At 34.8% G+C, this 17689-nt stretch overlaps 2 protein-coding genes and 1 long non-coding RNA gene across 3 annotated transcripts; all 3 read left to right on the top strand.

Moving 5' to 3' along the window:
* Window positions 1-639: 639 nt before the first annotated feature.
* Window positions 640-3758, top strand: LOC132101498 (uncharacterized). The gene is made up of 2 exons (XR_009423179.1): window positions 640-988; window positions 3437-3758. It is a non-coding gene; the product is annotated as an uncharacterized LOC132101498 (long non-coding RNA).
* Window positions 3759-6682: 2924 nt separating this feature from the next.
* Window positions 6683-7664, top strand: polr2l (RNA polymerase II, I and III subunit L). The gene is made up of 3 exons (XM_059501917.1): window positions 6683-6818; window positions 7165-7276; window positions 7371-7664. Exons 1-3 carry the CDS (start codon window positions 6749-6751, stop codon window positions 7477-7479), a joined length of 291 nt encoding a protein of 96 aa, XP_059357900.1. The 5' UTR covers window positions 6683-6748; the 3' UTR covers window positions 7480-7664.
* Window positions 7665-8597: 933 nt separating this feature from the next.
* On the top strand, window positions 8598-10598 carry sdhaf2 (succinate dehydrogenase complex assembly factor 2). The gene is made up of 4 exons (XM_059501905.1): window positions 8598-8910; window positions 9421-9632; window positions 9947-10056; window positions 10284-10598. The coding sequence occupies exons 1-4, from the start codon at window positions 8884-8886 to the stop codon at window positions 10409-10411; spliced, it is 477 nt and encodes a 158-aa protein (XP_059357888.1). The 5' UTR covers window positions 8598-8883; the 3' UTR covers window positions 10412-10598.
* The last annotated feature ends 7091 nt before the right edge of the window (window positions 10599-17689 follow it).

Raw genomic sequence — 17689 nt, 5'->3', positions numbered from 1 at the left:
GGGAGTGAATGGATAAGAAACAAATCAATTATTCAATTTATGAGGAGATACCCCCCTGACAATGTAAAGCGCTTTGAGTGCCTAGAAAAGCGCTATATAAATGTAATGAATTATTATTATTTGATTTTATCAGTACATTTATAAAATACATTACTTTTTTTTTTTTACATAGATAGATAGATAGATAGATAAACACACTATATTGCCTACTGTTATATATATACTTTAAATATAGAATATATACTGTTGTTATATACTATATAACCTACTACAGAATACATATATATATATATATATATATATATATATATATATATATATATATATATATACTGTCAGATATATTTGATAGACAAATAGGTAATTTAGATAGATACTGTAGATAGATAGATAGATAGATAGATAGATAGATAGATAGATAGATAGATAGATAGATAGATAGATTTATTTATTTAAGAAAGTTATGATGATATAAACAGGTTCATACCAAACAGTCTTTGAGGTGTGTGGGAATTTGACGTAACGCATGACTGACATTCCAATGCAATTGAGCTTGTAAAACATTTTTGCTCAGGTAAAACCTGTTCAGGCACTCGCCCAAAAAAATGCATCTTCTGTTTTGTTAAAGGATTGATTGCCCCAGGACAGTAACTGTCTGAGTTTGCTGCAGACTGTGGCACCTATATGACGTCAATAAAGTAAAATGACATAAAACTTCAATGCAACAAGCATTGCACCAGTTCACGCCGAACGAAAGTACACACACCCCAGCTGCACTGCGCCTCCCCTATTCTCAGTGATGGAGTGGTACATCCCAGCACCTCTCCTCTCCTCCTTCTCCTGCTGTGTCCTCCATCACTCCATTTCCTTTGATTCTGTTTCTCCTTGAGGACGGATTCAGGCCTTCCTGCAGAGCGTATCTCTTGGTTTCTCATCCTCCGTCTCTCCAGACTCCTTCTTTGAAGGGTTACAAGGCGACATAAAGAAGGTATGTTCCATCCATCATCATCTTTCTAAGCAGACATATATAATCAGAGAATGTGATGCGCTGCTGGGGCCTGTGCATCCATCATAACTGCATCACTACACAAATCACATCCATCACATCATATTTTTTAATCCATCTTCCCAGGTTATACATTCTCTGCATGGTTCTGCATGGCTTCAGTCCTTTTTTGTGATTTGAATTATTTTTAATGTAATGTGCTCCCCTCCCCTCCACCAGTCCTGTATGACTCATGCAGATTAACAGGGATATTTCTGTATGCTGCAGACTAACTAGTGCATGTTTAATGCCTCAGAACCATAGTTCATTGTGTTCGGTGGATGCAAAAGGTCACATCTGTAAGCAACATGACTGTTGTTAAGAGTTATGTGTCACTTTTGTCCTACATATACTCTAAAAAAAGAGCTTCTACGCACAAAAGAAGTACATGCTTTTTAAGGAAATAACAACTAATGGATGTTGCCCTTTGGCTGTCTAATACAAGCAAACACAGCATGTGACAATCAGTAGGACACTGCATATATGTAATGTCATTGCCATATCAAGGTCAAATACTCAAATGGTTCGTGTGATATGTATTGTGATATGTGTTCACATATTTTTCCATCCTAAACCCATGTGCATTTTTCTGTGGACAATTGTTAAAGACTCTTCAGCAGCTCTTTTTCATATAATGCTAGTTCAGTTCACTGCTCTCGAGCAAAAACTATTTAATCAGCAAAGATGCAATAAATTGACCAAAAGTGACAGTAAAGACCTTTATAATCTTACAAATAACTTATTTTGTTCTTTTGTAACTCTCCATTAATAAAATAAAATATCCTGTGTAAACAAATCCTGTGAAAAAATATTTCATGGTGCACAAAATATTAAACAGCCGAAACTGTTTTCAACATCGATAATAAGAAAAGTTTCTTGAGCATCAGATCAGTATATTAGAATGATTTCTGAAGGATCATGTGACACTGAAGACTGGAGGAATGATGCTAAAAATTCATTGCGGGTATATATTAAGTAATGCAATATTTAAAAACACAAAACAGTTATTTTAAATTATATTCATATTTCACATTTATACTAGGGCTGGGATAAACGATTATTTTTTAAACGATTAATCTAGCGATTATTTTTTCGATGCACGAATGAATCTAACGATTAATTTTTTTCAGACCGATTCGATTTCGATTATCTCCCCATTAATTGACTACTAACAATTTATACATGTTGATTTACATATCTGAATGAAAAAAACATGAATTCCTTAACATTGCAATATATGTTTATTGCTCTTAAAATTACAAAATAAAAGACTGACTAAGAATGCATTACTTTGCACTTGTATAGAGATAGCATTCAATAAAACCTTGAAGCCTTGAAAACACATAGCTTACTGAAACAAGCTTACTGAACACATAGGGCCTAGCTTACTGAAAAAAAGTTCTTCTTTCAGATGAAAATAACAACAACTTGATGTCTAGCATTCAATAAAAAGGGTCACCCAAAATACTTGTTTAGAGCAATTGAAAGAATACAGTAACCAATGTAAACTTGAGGGCTTTAAGCTAATACAGAGAGTGCTTTTCCAAAAAAAAAAAAAAAAAAATTAACAGTGGGAGCCAGCAGCCTGTCTTGGAGAAAAAAAAAATCTCTGAATGCTCCACGTGAAACTTTGGCGTTCCGCCCTTTTTCTATCGTGTCTAATGATTTTGGTTAATATGCACAAGGGGGAGAGAGAGAGAGAGAGCGAGAGAGAGAGAGAGAGAGTGAGAGAGAGGGGGAGAGAGAGAGAGAGAGAGAGAGAGCGAGCAAGACAGCGCTCGTGTAGTTTAAAGACTGTGAGTGCGCGAGCGCGCGTGAAACTTGGGTGTTTCGCCCTTTTTCTATCGTGTTTAATGATTTTGATTAATATGCACGAGGGAGAGAGAGAGAGCAAGAAGCGCTCGTGTTGTTTGAAGACTGTGAGTGTGCGCGCACAGCTGGGGCTCTCTCTCGTACGCGCTCTGTCAGGCGCAACACAATCATTCTATTCTACATCACTCACCGATCAAATAAGGCTTTGACAGCCGCCAAAAAAAAAAAAAAATCAATGCAGAAAAACCCCTGGATTGGTTATATAACGTTGGACAGAATGTTGATCCGGCCATCGCGTATATTCAGCGCACATAAGGTAAACGTTTTGCAAAGTCAAACGTTTTTTAGAGAAATAAAAACAGGTCGACAAATCGATGCGCATATTTTGCGTCGACGTCATCGATAACCTCGACGCGTTGTCCCAGCCCTAATTTATACAGTTTTTACTGTATTTCTAATCAAATAAAAGCAAAAGAGACTTTCAAAAAAAGAACTGACCCCAAATTTTGAACAGTTGTGTACATGGAGAAATTTAGAACCTCAAACTCTCCCTCTTCTTTATAATTTTATTTCCAAAAGAAAGCTCAGGAAAACCTGCAGGATTTCCTTGACCCCTTGATCCCACTCCCACATGGAAGCAAAAGCCAAAGGAGCATCAAAGTCTGCCTCCAAAGCAGAGAAGAAGGAGGCAGCACCACCGCCAAAGCCAGACCCCATCTCTGCTGAACCCAAAGAACCCGAGAATCCGGAGGAAGATGGAGAAACCAATCAACAGGGGACGGAGGAGTCTGCGGGATGTAGCTGTGAAGCCTTAGAAAGTTTAAAGCCTTTCCTGATTGGAGGAGCTGTTATCGCACTTGGAGCTGTATTGGTGGGCGTAATCTTATTAGTCAAGAAAAACTGACACAAGGCCTATGATGGTTGTTAAACAGTGGGGTTGGTTAGTTCACAGACTATTAAAGTTTATATAAAGGGTTGGGGAGTCACTAGCGGGGTGAACATACATCCTCTTTGTCCAGAACTTATCCAGGCCAGGATTTCTAAGTTGTCTAAAATTTCCAGATTTTGACTTTGCTTTCCTATTGTTTTCATCCTTGCTGAAAGTCCTAATTAAAAAGTAGTTTGACCAATAGCGTGCAGACATTGTACACATGATTGACCAATTGTGACACACGATAAGGCGGGATCTACAAAGAACGGTTAAGAAAATGCAAATATAATATGTGAGGGCTGTGGAACACATCCATAGTAAAAAATCCTCATCCAAAACTGTGACATTTTAGGCAATTTACAAATCCCAGCCAGGTCATGTCTTGGAAAATAAGTATGTATGGTCACCCTAGTCGCTAGGCATCTTAATTTTATGCTCTACTTTAATTTTAGTGCTTGTGGTGATGTTCCTGCCTGTATTTAGGCCAAACACTTTTCATATAACATATAACCCATTTATAGCCAATGCACATTTACACCAAAACTTTCATTCCAGTCACTTATCCTGACGCTCAAAAACATCCTCATCCATGCCATATTGTTAAAATTAAACCAATTATCCAAAAATATTTCAGTTTTTCAAGCTGGACTTAAGTCCAAACTGCCAACTGTAAAATAACATTAAGATGCATGATTCAAGTTTAAATATATAGAAGTTTTCTGTCTTTTATGGAAATAAAATGCTATTTATGTCTTGATACCAATAAAAGCAAATGCTTGTGCAAATCCATATGTACATATCAAGCCACTGACATCTATTACAGTTAGGCCTGTATTGTTGAGAGAAAGTGTAGAAATGTAAAGAAAATCTCAGTTATTTCAAATATTGTACTATGGTTTCATTTTGTATTTGACATCACTTGCAATCAACCAGAAACAAGACATTCAGTAATTTGATAATCGTGCCTGTGAACTACATACTGTAGACCATCTGTGCCATTTCAAAATCTTAGTTTCTTGTTTGAACGACGTTGACGATTTGCTGAAGTGGGCCAATGGGAATAGATGCGTGATGCAACATACTGTAGATGCAACGTAGATTATGACAGCTCTCGGCCAGCAGCTTTAATTTTGCTGTCACACTATAATGAGTGCTACACAAATCAGAAACAATCCCTAAATGCATGCAGACACAAACAATATACACCCACACCTCACATGAGATCCTGTTACAGAAAATTAAATTTTCTTTAAAGTGCGTATGTAATGCAATAATTCAACTAGAACTCTGTATTTAAAAGAAAGAAGACTGTATAAGTTGCGATACTGATGGTAATGATGTAAATGAACATGCGGCAACATGGTGGTTATCTTAGTGGTGGTGGCGATGATGACGAGTGATTATGATTTTATTTGTTTGTTCTAATGAAGTTTACCTGTTCCTCTAATGTGGCCCCTTTCCTCCTGCCATATGTATTTATTTTGCACACAACCTCGCCTGCTGCCTTTCTTCCTCGTGTGAATTAAAACAAGATGGCTCCCTTGTCACTTGCTGACCTTATTAAATGACAATGAACAATATTTTCCCAGACTCAGTGTGTATTTTTTTCCCACCTTGGGCTATTTTTTTTAGAAAGAATTCAGTACTTGAATTCCTTTTTTTTTTACAGTATGTGTGACTTTTTTTCTTTGCTTTTTGCTTTCTTTGCTTTAAACATTTATTAAATGAATTGTTTTATTATGTTGACAGCCCTAGTTTTATAAACTAAATAAAACAATATAAGAGTTATATATATATATACACATATATATATACACACACACACACCATAGACTGTATGATATATACACACGCACATCTCTTCTGCTCACCAAGACTGCATTAAGTTTACAAAAAAATACAGAAAAAAACAGTAATATTCTGAAATATTATTGCAATTTAAAATAATGTTTTTTTTCTATTTTAATATACTTTAAAATGTAATTTATTCCTATAATGCTAATCTGAATTTTCAGCATCATTACTCAACTGTTTAACCCTCTGGAGTCTTAGGGTATTTTCGGGGCCTGGAGAAGTTTTGTCATGCCCTGACATTTGTGCTTTTTTTTCAGTTTCTTATCAATATCTGAATGGGTAAAGTCTAATCTCACTGTAAACAGCACAAACTGGGCTATAATAATACGTGAAATGCATGTACATGATTGTGTTTTTGAGAAAAAAAATATTATGCGTGGTTAGTGAAAAACTAAAAATGTTAAAACACTTGAAAAAGGCAAAAAAACACATAGAGAACATTGGTTCCCGGGATTTTTGAGAACTGGAGCTTGTAGCCTAGAATTTTTCTTTCTAAATTATGTGAAAATCATCTTGTTTACTCACTTACAGAAAACTATATATTGTCACATGATCCTTCAGAAATCATTCTAATACGTTGATTTATTATCAATGTTGGAAACAGATTTGCTGCTTAATATTTTTAGTTCTTTGGAACCTGTGATACTTTTTTTCAGGATTATTTGATGAATATTAAGTTTAAAAGAACAGTGTTCATCTTTTGTAACAATACACTACCGTTCAAAAGTTTGGGGTCAGTAATTATTATTATTTATGTATTTATTTTTAAAGAAAGGAAAGCTTTTATTCAAGGATGTTTTAAGTTGTTAAAAGTGATAATAAAGACTTACATTACGTTAGAAAAGATTTGTGTTTAGAATTTGTAAGCGTCTTTGGCATCAAAACGCCTGAAGACCCCATGTCTGGATAAAATAAGCTTAAAAGGCTCAAATATAATTTTATGTGAACTACGTAATTGACATCTGTGTTGTTACAGAGATCTGGTGACTTTAACTCACACCAATTACTGATTTTTCTCGCGTGGCTCACTCGCGTTTTCAGAAGCCGCGGAACGCTTCTCAGAACCACGTTTCCACCCGCGCGCTTTTGACAAACGCGCAGCGGAAATGACGCATCTATTCTGCGTTCGTTTCAAGCGGCTCAAGAGGAACGTGTGCTACCCGCGAGATTGTTTAGGTAACGTTCCTTACATTTTTATTGAACACCTTGAAAAATAATAACAACAACCCGCTCTCATTTGTTTAGTTATGGATGTGTAGTAGCTCATATTTACATTTCTCTGCAGAATAAAACCTCATTAACCATAATATGAACAGTCTAGGCTTATTGTTGACACTTTTTTTTTTAAAAAACACTAACGTTAATAGGTATTCTTAATTAATTAATATAATGAAACGTTGTTTACTTTGATTAAAATGCTTGGTATCTGACATACAAAAAAGAAAAGAAAATCTGTAAAATAGTAAAAACGGTGGAAACCCACTGTGTGTTTTCTAATAAACGCTTGCTTTCTTTGATTCAGTCCTCTCGTCCTTCACCATGATCATCCCCGTCCGCTGCTTCACTTGTGGGAAGATTGTTGGGAACAAATGGGAGGCGTATTTAGGTCTTCTTCAAGCAGAGTATACCGAAGGGTGAGTTGATCAAATTTCCTCTTGGGGTTGATTTTCTGCATTCTTCAGATGATAAGAGTGACTTGAAACTGACTCTCTCTGCTCATCTTCATAGTGATGCTCTTGATGCTCTGGGTTTGAAGAGATACTGCTGTCGCCGGATGCTTCTGGCTCACGTGGATCTCATTGAGAAGCTGTTGAATTATGCACCGCTGGAGAAATGAGGAGCTTTCTGTGCAACTGAAGATGAAAATCCCACTCGGCCTCGCCTCTCCTGTACTTTCAAAGACTTGATGCTAATGGAGGACATACAGGCATGGGCTTCGACTCGGACATGGCTGGTTCATTAGACTATATCTGACGTCAACTTTTGTTTATTTGCATTTTGTTAAATAAAGATTGAAATGTATCTCTTGTGGCGTTCATTACATATCACAATAACACAAAAACATTGAGGCAATCTAATGGGCATCTGCTTAAGCAACTTTACAGTTTTGATATTTGAGTTTAAAAAAGAAAAATCTGATAAAAATAATACTTAGCCTAAAAAAAGAATGCAATTTGCTATTATTCACCCTCATTGTTTTCTAAATTTGTGTCATTTATTACGTTGGAACACATAAAGAGGATTTTTAAATAATTTTTTTGCTGCTCTTTTCTGTGTAACAATGGCTCATATTGATACATCTGTCAAGTGTTTGCCCTTAAACATTAATTATTTACTAAAATCATAAAAAATATTGCTAATCGAAATAAAGCTGAACATTATATATATATATATATTTTAAATTAAACCAACATAGTAACATAAAAAATGGCAGTAGTATATATTTCATATTAAAATAACTTGTCGAATTGTTGCTAAAAATATATTTGAACATACATTTACCTATAGCCTATGAGTAATAATCAAAGTATCTTTTGTCTAAGCTTCCAGAAATCACTATATATTGTCCATCATAACTGACACATTCATACATAGCATCTAAAAAATTTAACATTTGTAAACTAAAATAAAATATCTGTACATTCATTAAAACATACTTGTCAAAGAAGCTCTTTCTGACTTTTATGACCGGTGTACTTTGGATTTCGGCAAACTGTGAGGAGTAAAAATATTCATCTCTTTTTAAGTTTCAGAATGTAATTTAAGTTTATATATTTTCAGACATTAAATAGGGGTTTGCTTATTAATTACGCGTATAATAAACGTAAAGCAAAGGTAATTCATATGGGATAAGATTATTGATTATAATTAGTAACACTGGTCCTTTAAAAATTGGCATCCGCTTTCACAAGTCCTCACTGAAAAACATTCCCTAGGAAACAAACAGCAGCTTACAATATGTTTTACCCTTTATTAAGCCAAGAAGTCAAAGACAAACTCGAAGGCTAAAATACTCACCTTACATCTGCACGACACAGAAAACAAAGAACTATTCAAAGCAGCATTCAAATAATATTCAAATAAGACAATGGTTTTGACCTTACCAACATGGCGCTTCCTGCTTTGATTGTGAAACCATGTGTGAAACAGTTGCATAAACTCTCCTTCAAAATAATAATAAAACAAATTGTCAGCCAAACACCTGATCAGTCACACATCACTGAAGATACTGCAAGATAACATGTTTTCAGCAAATGTCGCACGAAAGGTACGTTTTGCTTGCTTTGCATTCTTATGTGGAGACTGGTTTTTAAAGATTTCATTTGACCTCATGTGTTTGCAGTGAGATCCTCTGTTTGCGGCCTATCACACACACTAATTAATATCTAATATACAGCTAATATATAACATCCAAATAAACGCAGGGGTTTTGTTGGATTTTTATCCTCTTGTCTTATTTTGACAGCAAGTTCAGATGAGGACGTTAACAACACTAACTGTGCTCTGAATTCATACAGGAGACCAGTTTCACTTATTTTAAATGTATATATTAGTTTACACACACACAGACACACACACACACACACAAACACAAATATATATATATATATATATATATATATATATATATATATATATATATATATAGCGAGACAGTTTCCTGAGCAGGTATTTTTAATTTTTAATGAACATGTAATGTTACAGATTCTTCAACCCCTGATTTTTTTTTTTTAACAAACCACGGTTATTATAGTTAACCAGAACTATATTTCCTCAGGCTGTTCTTTCTGTTTGCCGGGGATCCCTGCGTCCAGCTGTCAGCACAGTGATTGCTCGGGGGTACCGCGGTGATGCCCCAGAACCGGCGGTCATTGAGATCCCTCTGCCTCCGTGGCAGGACAGGACAGGAGAATCCCTGGACATCAAGAGAAAGAGACTCCTGTACGAGAGCCGCAAGAGAGGCATGCTGGAGAACTGCATCCTTCTGAGGTCAGCAGGTCACGGGGACGTCTACGATAAATGCCACTGTCTCAACACACCGCTAAAGTCTTGGCAACAACAGATAATATTGTCTAAGTGTATCTAAGTATGTTCAGGATGAATTGTAGTGAGCTGTACAAACAAAATTACTACAGACTATTTACAAATATAGTCATTCTATTCCAACTAAAACCAGTAGTTAACTAATGTTATCAAATGGAACCTTATTGTAAAGTGTTACCATTATTATTCAAATTAAGCATAATACTTATTACTATATAAAATAGAATTACACTCACTGTGACTGTTTTTTTTTTTACCAGCCTTTTTGCGAAGCAGTATCTGAACACAATGAGTGTACTTCAGCTGAAGCAGTATGACAGGCTCATCAACGAACCCAGCAATGACTGGGACATCTACTACTGGGCCACAGGTATGTATGAATGGACAGACTTAACAGATAGAAGAGATGAACAATGGTTTACAGCTCTGCTTGTGCATTCAGAAGAAATCTTGACTTGGATTTGTCCATTGATGTTTTCTTTGCAATGACGTGGATTGATGTGTCATGCACAATAAGACCAGGAATGTGTATATCGGAAGTAAATGAGGTCTAATATGAATTTGCACACATTTCTAAATATGTCTTCTTGTCATCAGAGGCTAAGCCGACACCTGATGTGTATCAGGGCGAGGTGATGGACATGCTCAAAGAGTTCGCCAAGAACAAGGACATGGAGCAGCGTCTGGATGCCCCTAATCTGGAATATCTGGACAAGAGCAATTAAAACTCACCTTTCTGTCCGAGACTGTCATAGCAACCCGGGACTGAACTCACCTAAGACACGAGACCTAATTCGAAATCATTTTTAAGGTTCCTAGCATTAAATATTTCTAAAGTGACTATAAAATGCACATCATATATTGTACAGTTTGCATGCATGCACACGTAAATAAAACGCTCAACAACTTTTATGTCCTCATTATGTATTCATAAAAGAAATATAATTATTATTATATTTTTTATTATAATTTATTAGAATACAATTTATATATTATATATAATGATTTATATATTATTATTTTTAATATTAAATATTATAATATTATATTATATATGTGTGTGTGTGTGTGTCTTAACAGGTTTATAATAACCACAGAATGAGTATTTTTAAAAGATTATTTTCTGTCTGATATATTATTTCTGAGTGTGTTTTTTCCCATGTGAGATGACATGAAGCAAATATGTGTCATGTTCATTTGATAAAAGGTTTTGAGAAGATATTTTCTTAAACAGCTCAGTTTACAACAAATTAGGCTATATTCAAAGCTCATGCACAGGGTTGTGCTAATGCTCCATTCAGCTCTGATATCAGAACAGAATAGACTGATTGCATCTATTAGGATTGTTAGAATTTTAAATAATTGACATTGATTTGTCCAGACACAAAATGTGACACCCTGAGCCTTGAATTCAAGACATAAAAGATATAAAACCTGATGAGTTTTGAAAGATGCTAAAGACGCCAGACGAGAATGTTGTTGTTGTTAGTCAGAAATATTAACCCAAGAATTATCTGGACATTTGGCACACTTAGTCTTAATGTCACTGCATTTAGTTTTTCATTAATGCAATGACATGCATATTTATATATAACGTGTTTCAGTCTCTACCAGAAGATGGCAGACTTTTCATTGCTAATAAGATGAAGGTAAAGAAACGCACCCAAGTATTTTGACTAATGCACCAGACCCAACACTGGCCTGAATACTGAGGTGCTGGGACGTATAAAGGGCATGCGGTTTTATGGCACTGAGCTTGCAGTCATGACACGAGCACTGGACCAACACTATGTGTCTGTATGGGAAGGGAGATATAATGTGTAAATATGTCATTTTTGACAAACAGATGAGTTTTAAAGGATATAATTAGTGACCTTAATAACTGTTCACGGAAAAGTTATTTGGACAACCAAAATGGTTCTTTTATGGCATCAATGCTTTAAAAAGCAATAATCATTATTGCTATTGTTCGAGGGGTTAGATATTTAAACACCCCCCTTTCCATTAACTCGTCCTCTTCTGCTACATTATAAAATGACTTCCAGTGCAGTTCTGTAGAAATGTGTGAACAGGGGAGCTAATTGAAACAAACCCTTTATCACCTAGCAATATGCTAAACTCCTCATGGCAATGTCTTGGCGAACACCCACAGAATACAGTCAAGCTTACAGTCTTACTGTTATTTTGAGATAATGCATGCTCTGCACATCACCATAAATCCTGGACAACAACACAAAGGGAGGGTAGAGTTGTCATATAGCTTTGGCTAGAACTGTTGCCAAACCATATAGAGCCAAAAAAAGTTAGGGCAAATGGTGGAGGAAGAAAAGAAAAAAAAATTTCAAAGAAAAATAAGAGAGAGAGAGATTGTAAATATGCCAAATGTTCAAAGGCTATAACTATACTATCTTCAAAGTTTTGGGGTTGGTAAGGTTTTTTAATGTTTTTGTAAGTCTCTTACGCTCACCAAGACTGCATTCATATGATCAAAAATACATTAAAATTAATAAAATATTATTACTCTTTTTTTATTTAAATATATTTTAAAATGCAATTTATTTTCTGTGAGGCAAAGCTGAATTTTCAGCATCATTACTCCAGTCTTCAGTGTCACATTTTCCTTCAGAAATCTAATCATCTAATATGATGATTTGTGCTCACGAAACATTTATTATTATGTTGAAAATTGTTGTGCTGCCTAATATTTTTGTGGAAACCATGATACATTTTCTTATCAAGATTCATTGTAAATGTCTTCACTGTCACTTCTGATCAATTTAACGCATCCTTGCTGGAAAAATATATTATTTTCCTACAGAAAAATAAATAAATAAGTAGACACAGTTCATTGTTTATTCTTGTATACTTGTAAACAAAACAAATATACATTTTAACTTATATCACCATAAACTGCATAAGTCTAACAATATGCAACATTATTAACATGACATTGTCCGAATTTGAAAACGAACCATTGCAACCGCAGAAAGAATAACAGAAGTGTGATTTACCGTCAAACACAGAAGCACAAACATCAGTGAGATTCAGTGTAACTAAGAACAGCTGCCTTTGGCTTCATTTTACTCAGTGTCTGTCATCTAGTCAGCCGTTTTTAATTAGAAGTGTATAATATAAAGTTAGATTGAATCTGTTTTATATCTTTGACATGCTTTCATTGTGAAAAACATCTGAGACCTTGTTGTCTTATAAAGGACACACTCTAATACACTTGCTGGTAGAGCTGATATGAATTCATACACACACACACACACACACACACACATAAACACACACACACACACACACACACGCACGCACGCACGCACGCGCGCACGCACACACACGCACGCACGCACGCACGCACACACACACACACACACACACACGCGCGCACACACACCTCTCAGACAGAGAGACTGTGTGATACCTGGCTCACAGGTGAGCTCTGCCTTTATATAGCATTGAAAGAGCCTGCTGTGTGATCTCACTGACCTCTGCCACCTGTCTCTATGTAGTTGAGGAGAAATAGAGCCAGTCAGAGCTGCTGCATAACACGTTCATAACCACTGCAGCCTAACCATCACTATAAAAACACACACATAAAGTGTTATCTGAAGGTTGGAACTGTGTAGGCTTTTACTGAAAAAACAAAACAAAAAAAAAAAATTTTTGGCACAAAAATTGTTCATACTTTTCCCATTGTATAATATGTGTGGTATAGGGTTATTACTAAATAAACATTTTCATTTAGTTTAACTTGATGTACTAAAAAACAATAATAAAAATGAATAAACCTAAAATTGAATGAAACATTTATAGAAACGATATAGATAAAAAAAATTTTTATAATAATAAAATAATAATAATAATAAAAACCTGGAATGGACAAATGGAAAAAACTAAATAATAATATTAATTAAAAAAAAAAGTATAGTATATCTATGATACTAAAATAATAGAATCAGGGTAGATGCCATATTTAATCTGACTTTGAAAAAAGTGATAAATAATCTAGTTAGTGGAGTAAAAATACAGCACCAACATTATTGATCTCATTGACACAAAATGGTGATGAATTCATATTTTAGTCCTGTGATAAAGAATGGATGAGTTTCTTCTGACCTTGCACCAAGTTGACTGATGCTTCCTCCTGCAGACCACAGACATCAGGTAAAATAAAGAGAGCTGTTTAAGTTTTCTTGGTTTGAATTATTAATGTGAATTGCTTTTCATCATGATGTGTTGAGGTGCCGTGATGAACCTGTGAGACCTGCTGCTGACTTGCCAGCCAGGTTCTTTGTGTGATGTGGATGACTGAGGTGATAGCTCTTGTTAGAGAACCACATGATGAGAAGTGTTTTGTGTGAAGTTGTACTTCTGAGACTCTGTAATGCTGTCATGGAGACTGCATGTTGACAAACTAACTTTTAAGTTAAAGTTGTATACTTTGGCTATCCACAAATCACGTGACAATGAGTTTGGGATTCAAATTTGGTAAATAAAGATGTGAGCATTGCATCATTGAAAGATACACTGCCAAAAATGACCACCTACTTCACCTTAAAAACTTCAGTTCTGCTGCTGCCTTAAATTTTATAGATGTACCAGTCATTCCCATGCTTTTTCTTCTTCTTTCTGTCTTTCTTTTTTTCTTTCTTTCTTTCTTTCTTTCTTTTTTTAAATCTTGTTGAATCTTGTATAAATGAAAAAAGTTAAAATTGGTTAAACTACTTTGTTTAAATAAACGGAAAACATGCATGACTTATTGATTATATAATTTCTTACAGTATTGCTAGTCAATGACAATTGTTTTGTTTATTTTTACATTAGGGATTTTTAAAAATTGTTTAATGGGATCAAGGGTTTCTACTTACTAAAATCATTTTTTTTTTCATTATTAGATGGAAAAACAAAAACAAAAAACGTAGAAATGATGCCTTTGCAACTAAAATAAAATGAGTTTAAGTTGAAGTACTAAAATGACTAAACTAAAACCAAATTAAAACTACAGAAATATTACAAAATGAAAAGTTAATAATAAATAAAAGAAAATGAAACATAACAGTGAATGCTAATTCAAAACATTAATAAATACTACAATAGTATGTAAATGATGCTAAAATAAATAAGAGTGTCCAGATCACTTTGAGATGTAATAGCGGGCCTCTCCTCAAAAGCCATGATCTGAGGCAGTACTTAACATTATTCAAATAAAGATTTCTCAAAAATGAAATTTACCTGTAGGCCATGACTTATATATTTCTGTTTAATGCAAAAGAAGATATTTTAAAGAACATTGCCATTCAAACGACCTTGGACCCCATTGACTTTCATTCTAAATATTTCTCAAAATACCTTCTTTTTGACTGAAGGAAGAAAGTCTTACGAGTTTGGAACAACAAGGGTGAGTAAATGATGACACAATGCTTATTTTAAAGTGAAATATCCAGTAAGAAGTGAGTTCAAATCACTAAACACACATACAAACAACGAGCACTGCTAACAACTTCCAATCTTAAGAGAGTCTCCAAGGTTTAGGCCAGCCCTCTCCACAGAGCTCTAGACATCAGCTGGTGGGCGTCTACTCAAGACAAGTTAAAAGCAGCTTCTGCACTACATCTTGTGCGCAAACTATTTCAGTATCCATGGAGAAACCAATATGCAATTGTGTTTTTTGCACCAGTTATTGGCTTGGTTTGGTTTCCCTTCATCAGCTCCCAAAACTTCTAATTTCTTTTTGTGTACACATGCTGCAGATTTCTTTTTCTTCAACACACACACACACACACACACACACACACACACACACACACGCACACACCTGTGGATTTGAGGGTAATAATGTTGAAAGCACACAGCAGATTTATGCATTTGCCTACAGCTTGTTTGGTGTGTGGATCTCTCGTTCGCCCACACATCTCTCTGACATGTTCCTGTCATCCTCCACTGCGCCGAGCATGTGCCTGGTCTGTGTTTGAGTCGTGACAGCCGTGCATTTCATCGTTTGCCCTAGTCTCTCTCAAAATTGCTCCTCTCTTTCTCTCCTTCCACAAATATGCAACACTATTTGCTTGGTTTGTTGGTGTAAATTGCATTAACGTTCCTCTTGTGCTCACAAAACATGGAAAGGAGTCAGATGTGAGTGGTTGCATGGCAAACCCAGGATTTTGTCAGTTTCCTCTTCATGTGCAATGCCTAAAATCACCATGAAATCAAAATGAACAAGACGTTTCTGGTCGTATTCATCAGTGCACATTATTCCAAAGAAAGAAGGAAAATCTTGCACTTTATCTCCATTGTGTTTTGAGCGACATCTGAGCGATAAAGCTCTTCTCTGGTTGCATCCATTGAGGTTATTTTCTACTCCAGATGACTGTCATGAAGTGAAAGCCATTCCAAACTAAAAGAGGATGATTGTTTTCCACCAATTTCCATTTATTAGTATCAATTTTATTCTCTTTAAACAAAAGACAGGCGAAAACTCTGATTCATTTCCGATGCTGGTAGCACTGTTGAAGGGTTACAGTTTGGGTCATTGTAAATGAATCAGAAGAATCAAGAGTCAATTTACGTCTAAAAAGGTGGTGCAACATTGCAACAATTGTCTTATTTCGTTGAGTCAAAACACGCTCACACAACGTTTTTTTTTTTTTTTTGGTTGTATTTTTTGCTATAAAAACCCTACAGAACATTAGATTTGTGCAAAGACAGAATCAGACCACACAATATAACAAAAACAAGTTATTTAAAGAAAGAAACAAAAACAATTCTATCAGAGAATTACTATCGTAACTGCCTTTTTAAGCAAAGTGAACTCATTCTCTCAACTTGTAAATCAAGAGACTCCAAGAAACATGTCAGTTTCCTTCTTTTACATACAGGTTTGCATCTATTTACACTGTACATTTATGCCAAAATAAATCATCAGTATGTCAAATCATATTGTGCACACCACACAGATGCTGAGAAACATCAGGAGTCTTGGGCAAAACTCCCCAGCTAACATAAATTTTTATAATCACACACACAAGTTCAAACAACGTCTCGAAATGATTTGTCGTCACACACCTCACAGTTCAGTTTCGACTCCACATTCAGGTTACCGTGATGTCTCTGTGACGACAGACGTGACCATTCGAATGCTGGTTGTTTTGAAACCTGGTTTGGCATTTTGTTTCATAAGATTAAAGCATCTGCAATCCAACAACTGAAAAACGAATTCAAAACGAAAGTTTGTGGACACGACAGTATAACAGACAAGCTCACATTAGCCGCCTCACCGCAGTGAGTCACACAACTAGACGAGACAAAACAAAGCATGCCGCTTCACCGATGCATTTCTTTCGTTTTCACACCAGGTGCTCGTGGTTTTCAAAACCCACTCAGATTTGGATCGTAAAAGCAGGACTGTAGAAACCCGGGGAAGTTTCGTCAGTGAAATGGAAAAAACTAAGCAAGACATTTGATTTTATATAAGCTGAACTCTATCAACAACATTAATGGCATAATGTGGACCTTTTTTTAAAATGTAGGAATCTTTCAATTTTTATTGTTGAAAGAATATGGTAAATGATATAAATAAATAAATAATAATAATAATAATAATAATAATAATGGAATTAGAAAAATATAGTAAATAAATTAATATTTTTAAATAATAAATAATACAGTTATATTAATAAATATTAAATTATTTCATAATAATAATAATAAGTCACAACTATAACCAGTTAGAAAGTATTTATGTTATTAGTTTGTTATAAGTTAACTCTGTCAACAACACAAACCATCCATAAATTATTATTATTATTAAGTTTTTCTTTTTAATTATATAAATGAATTAATTTAGTATTAAATATAAATACATTCATTTAGTATTAATAATAATAATAATAGTAATAAATAATAATTTCATTAATACTTCAAAACAAATAACTTTACACATTAAAGATTCCATTTTTGAATTTGCTTGTATTTTTGTTAATATCACTGGACTTTTTATT

The sequence above is a fragment of the Carassius carassius genome, chromosome 2 (assembly GCF_963082965.1).
Source record: "Carassius carassius chromosome 2, fCarCar2.1, whole genome shotgun sequence".
NCBI lineage: Eukaryota > Metazoa > Chordata > Actinopteri > Cypriniformes > Cyprinidae > Carassius > Carassius carassius.
This window is presented reverse-complemented; position numbering and strand designations above follow the sequence as displayed.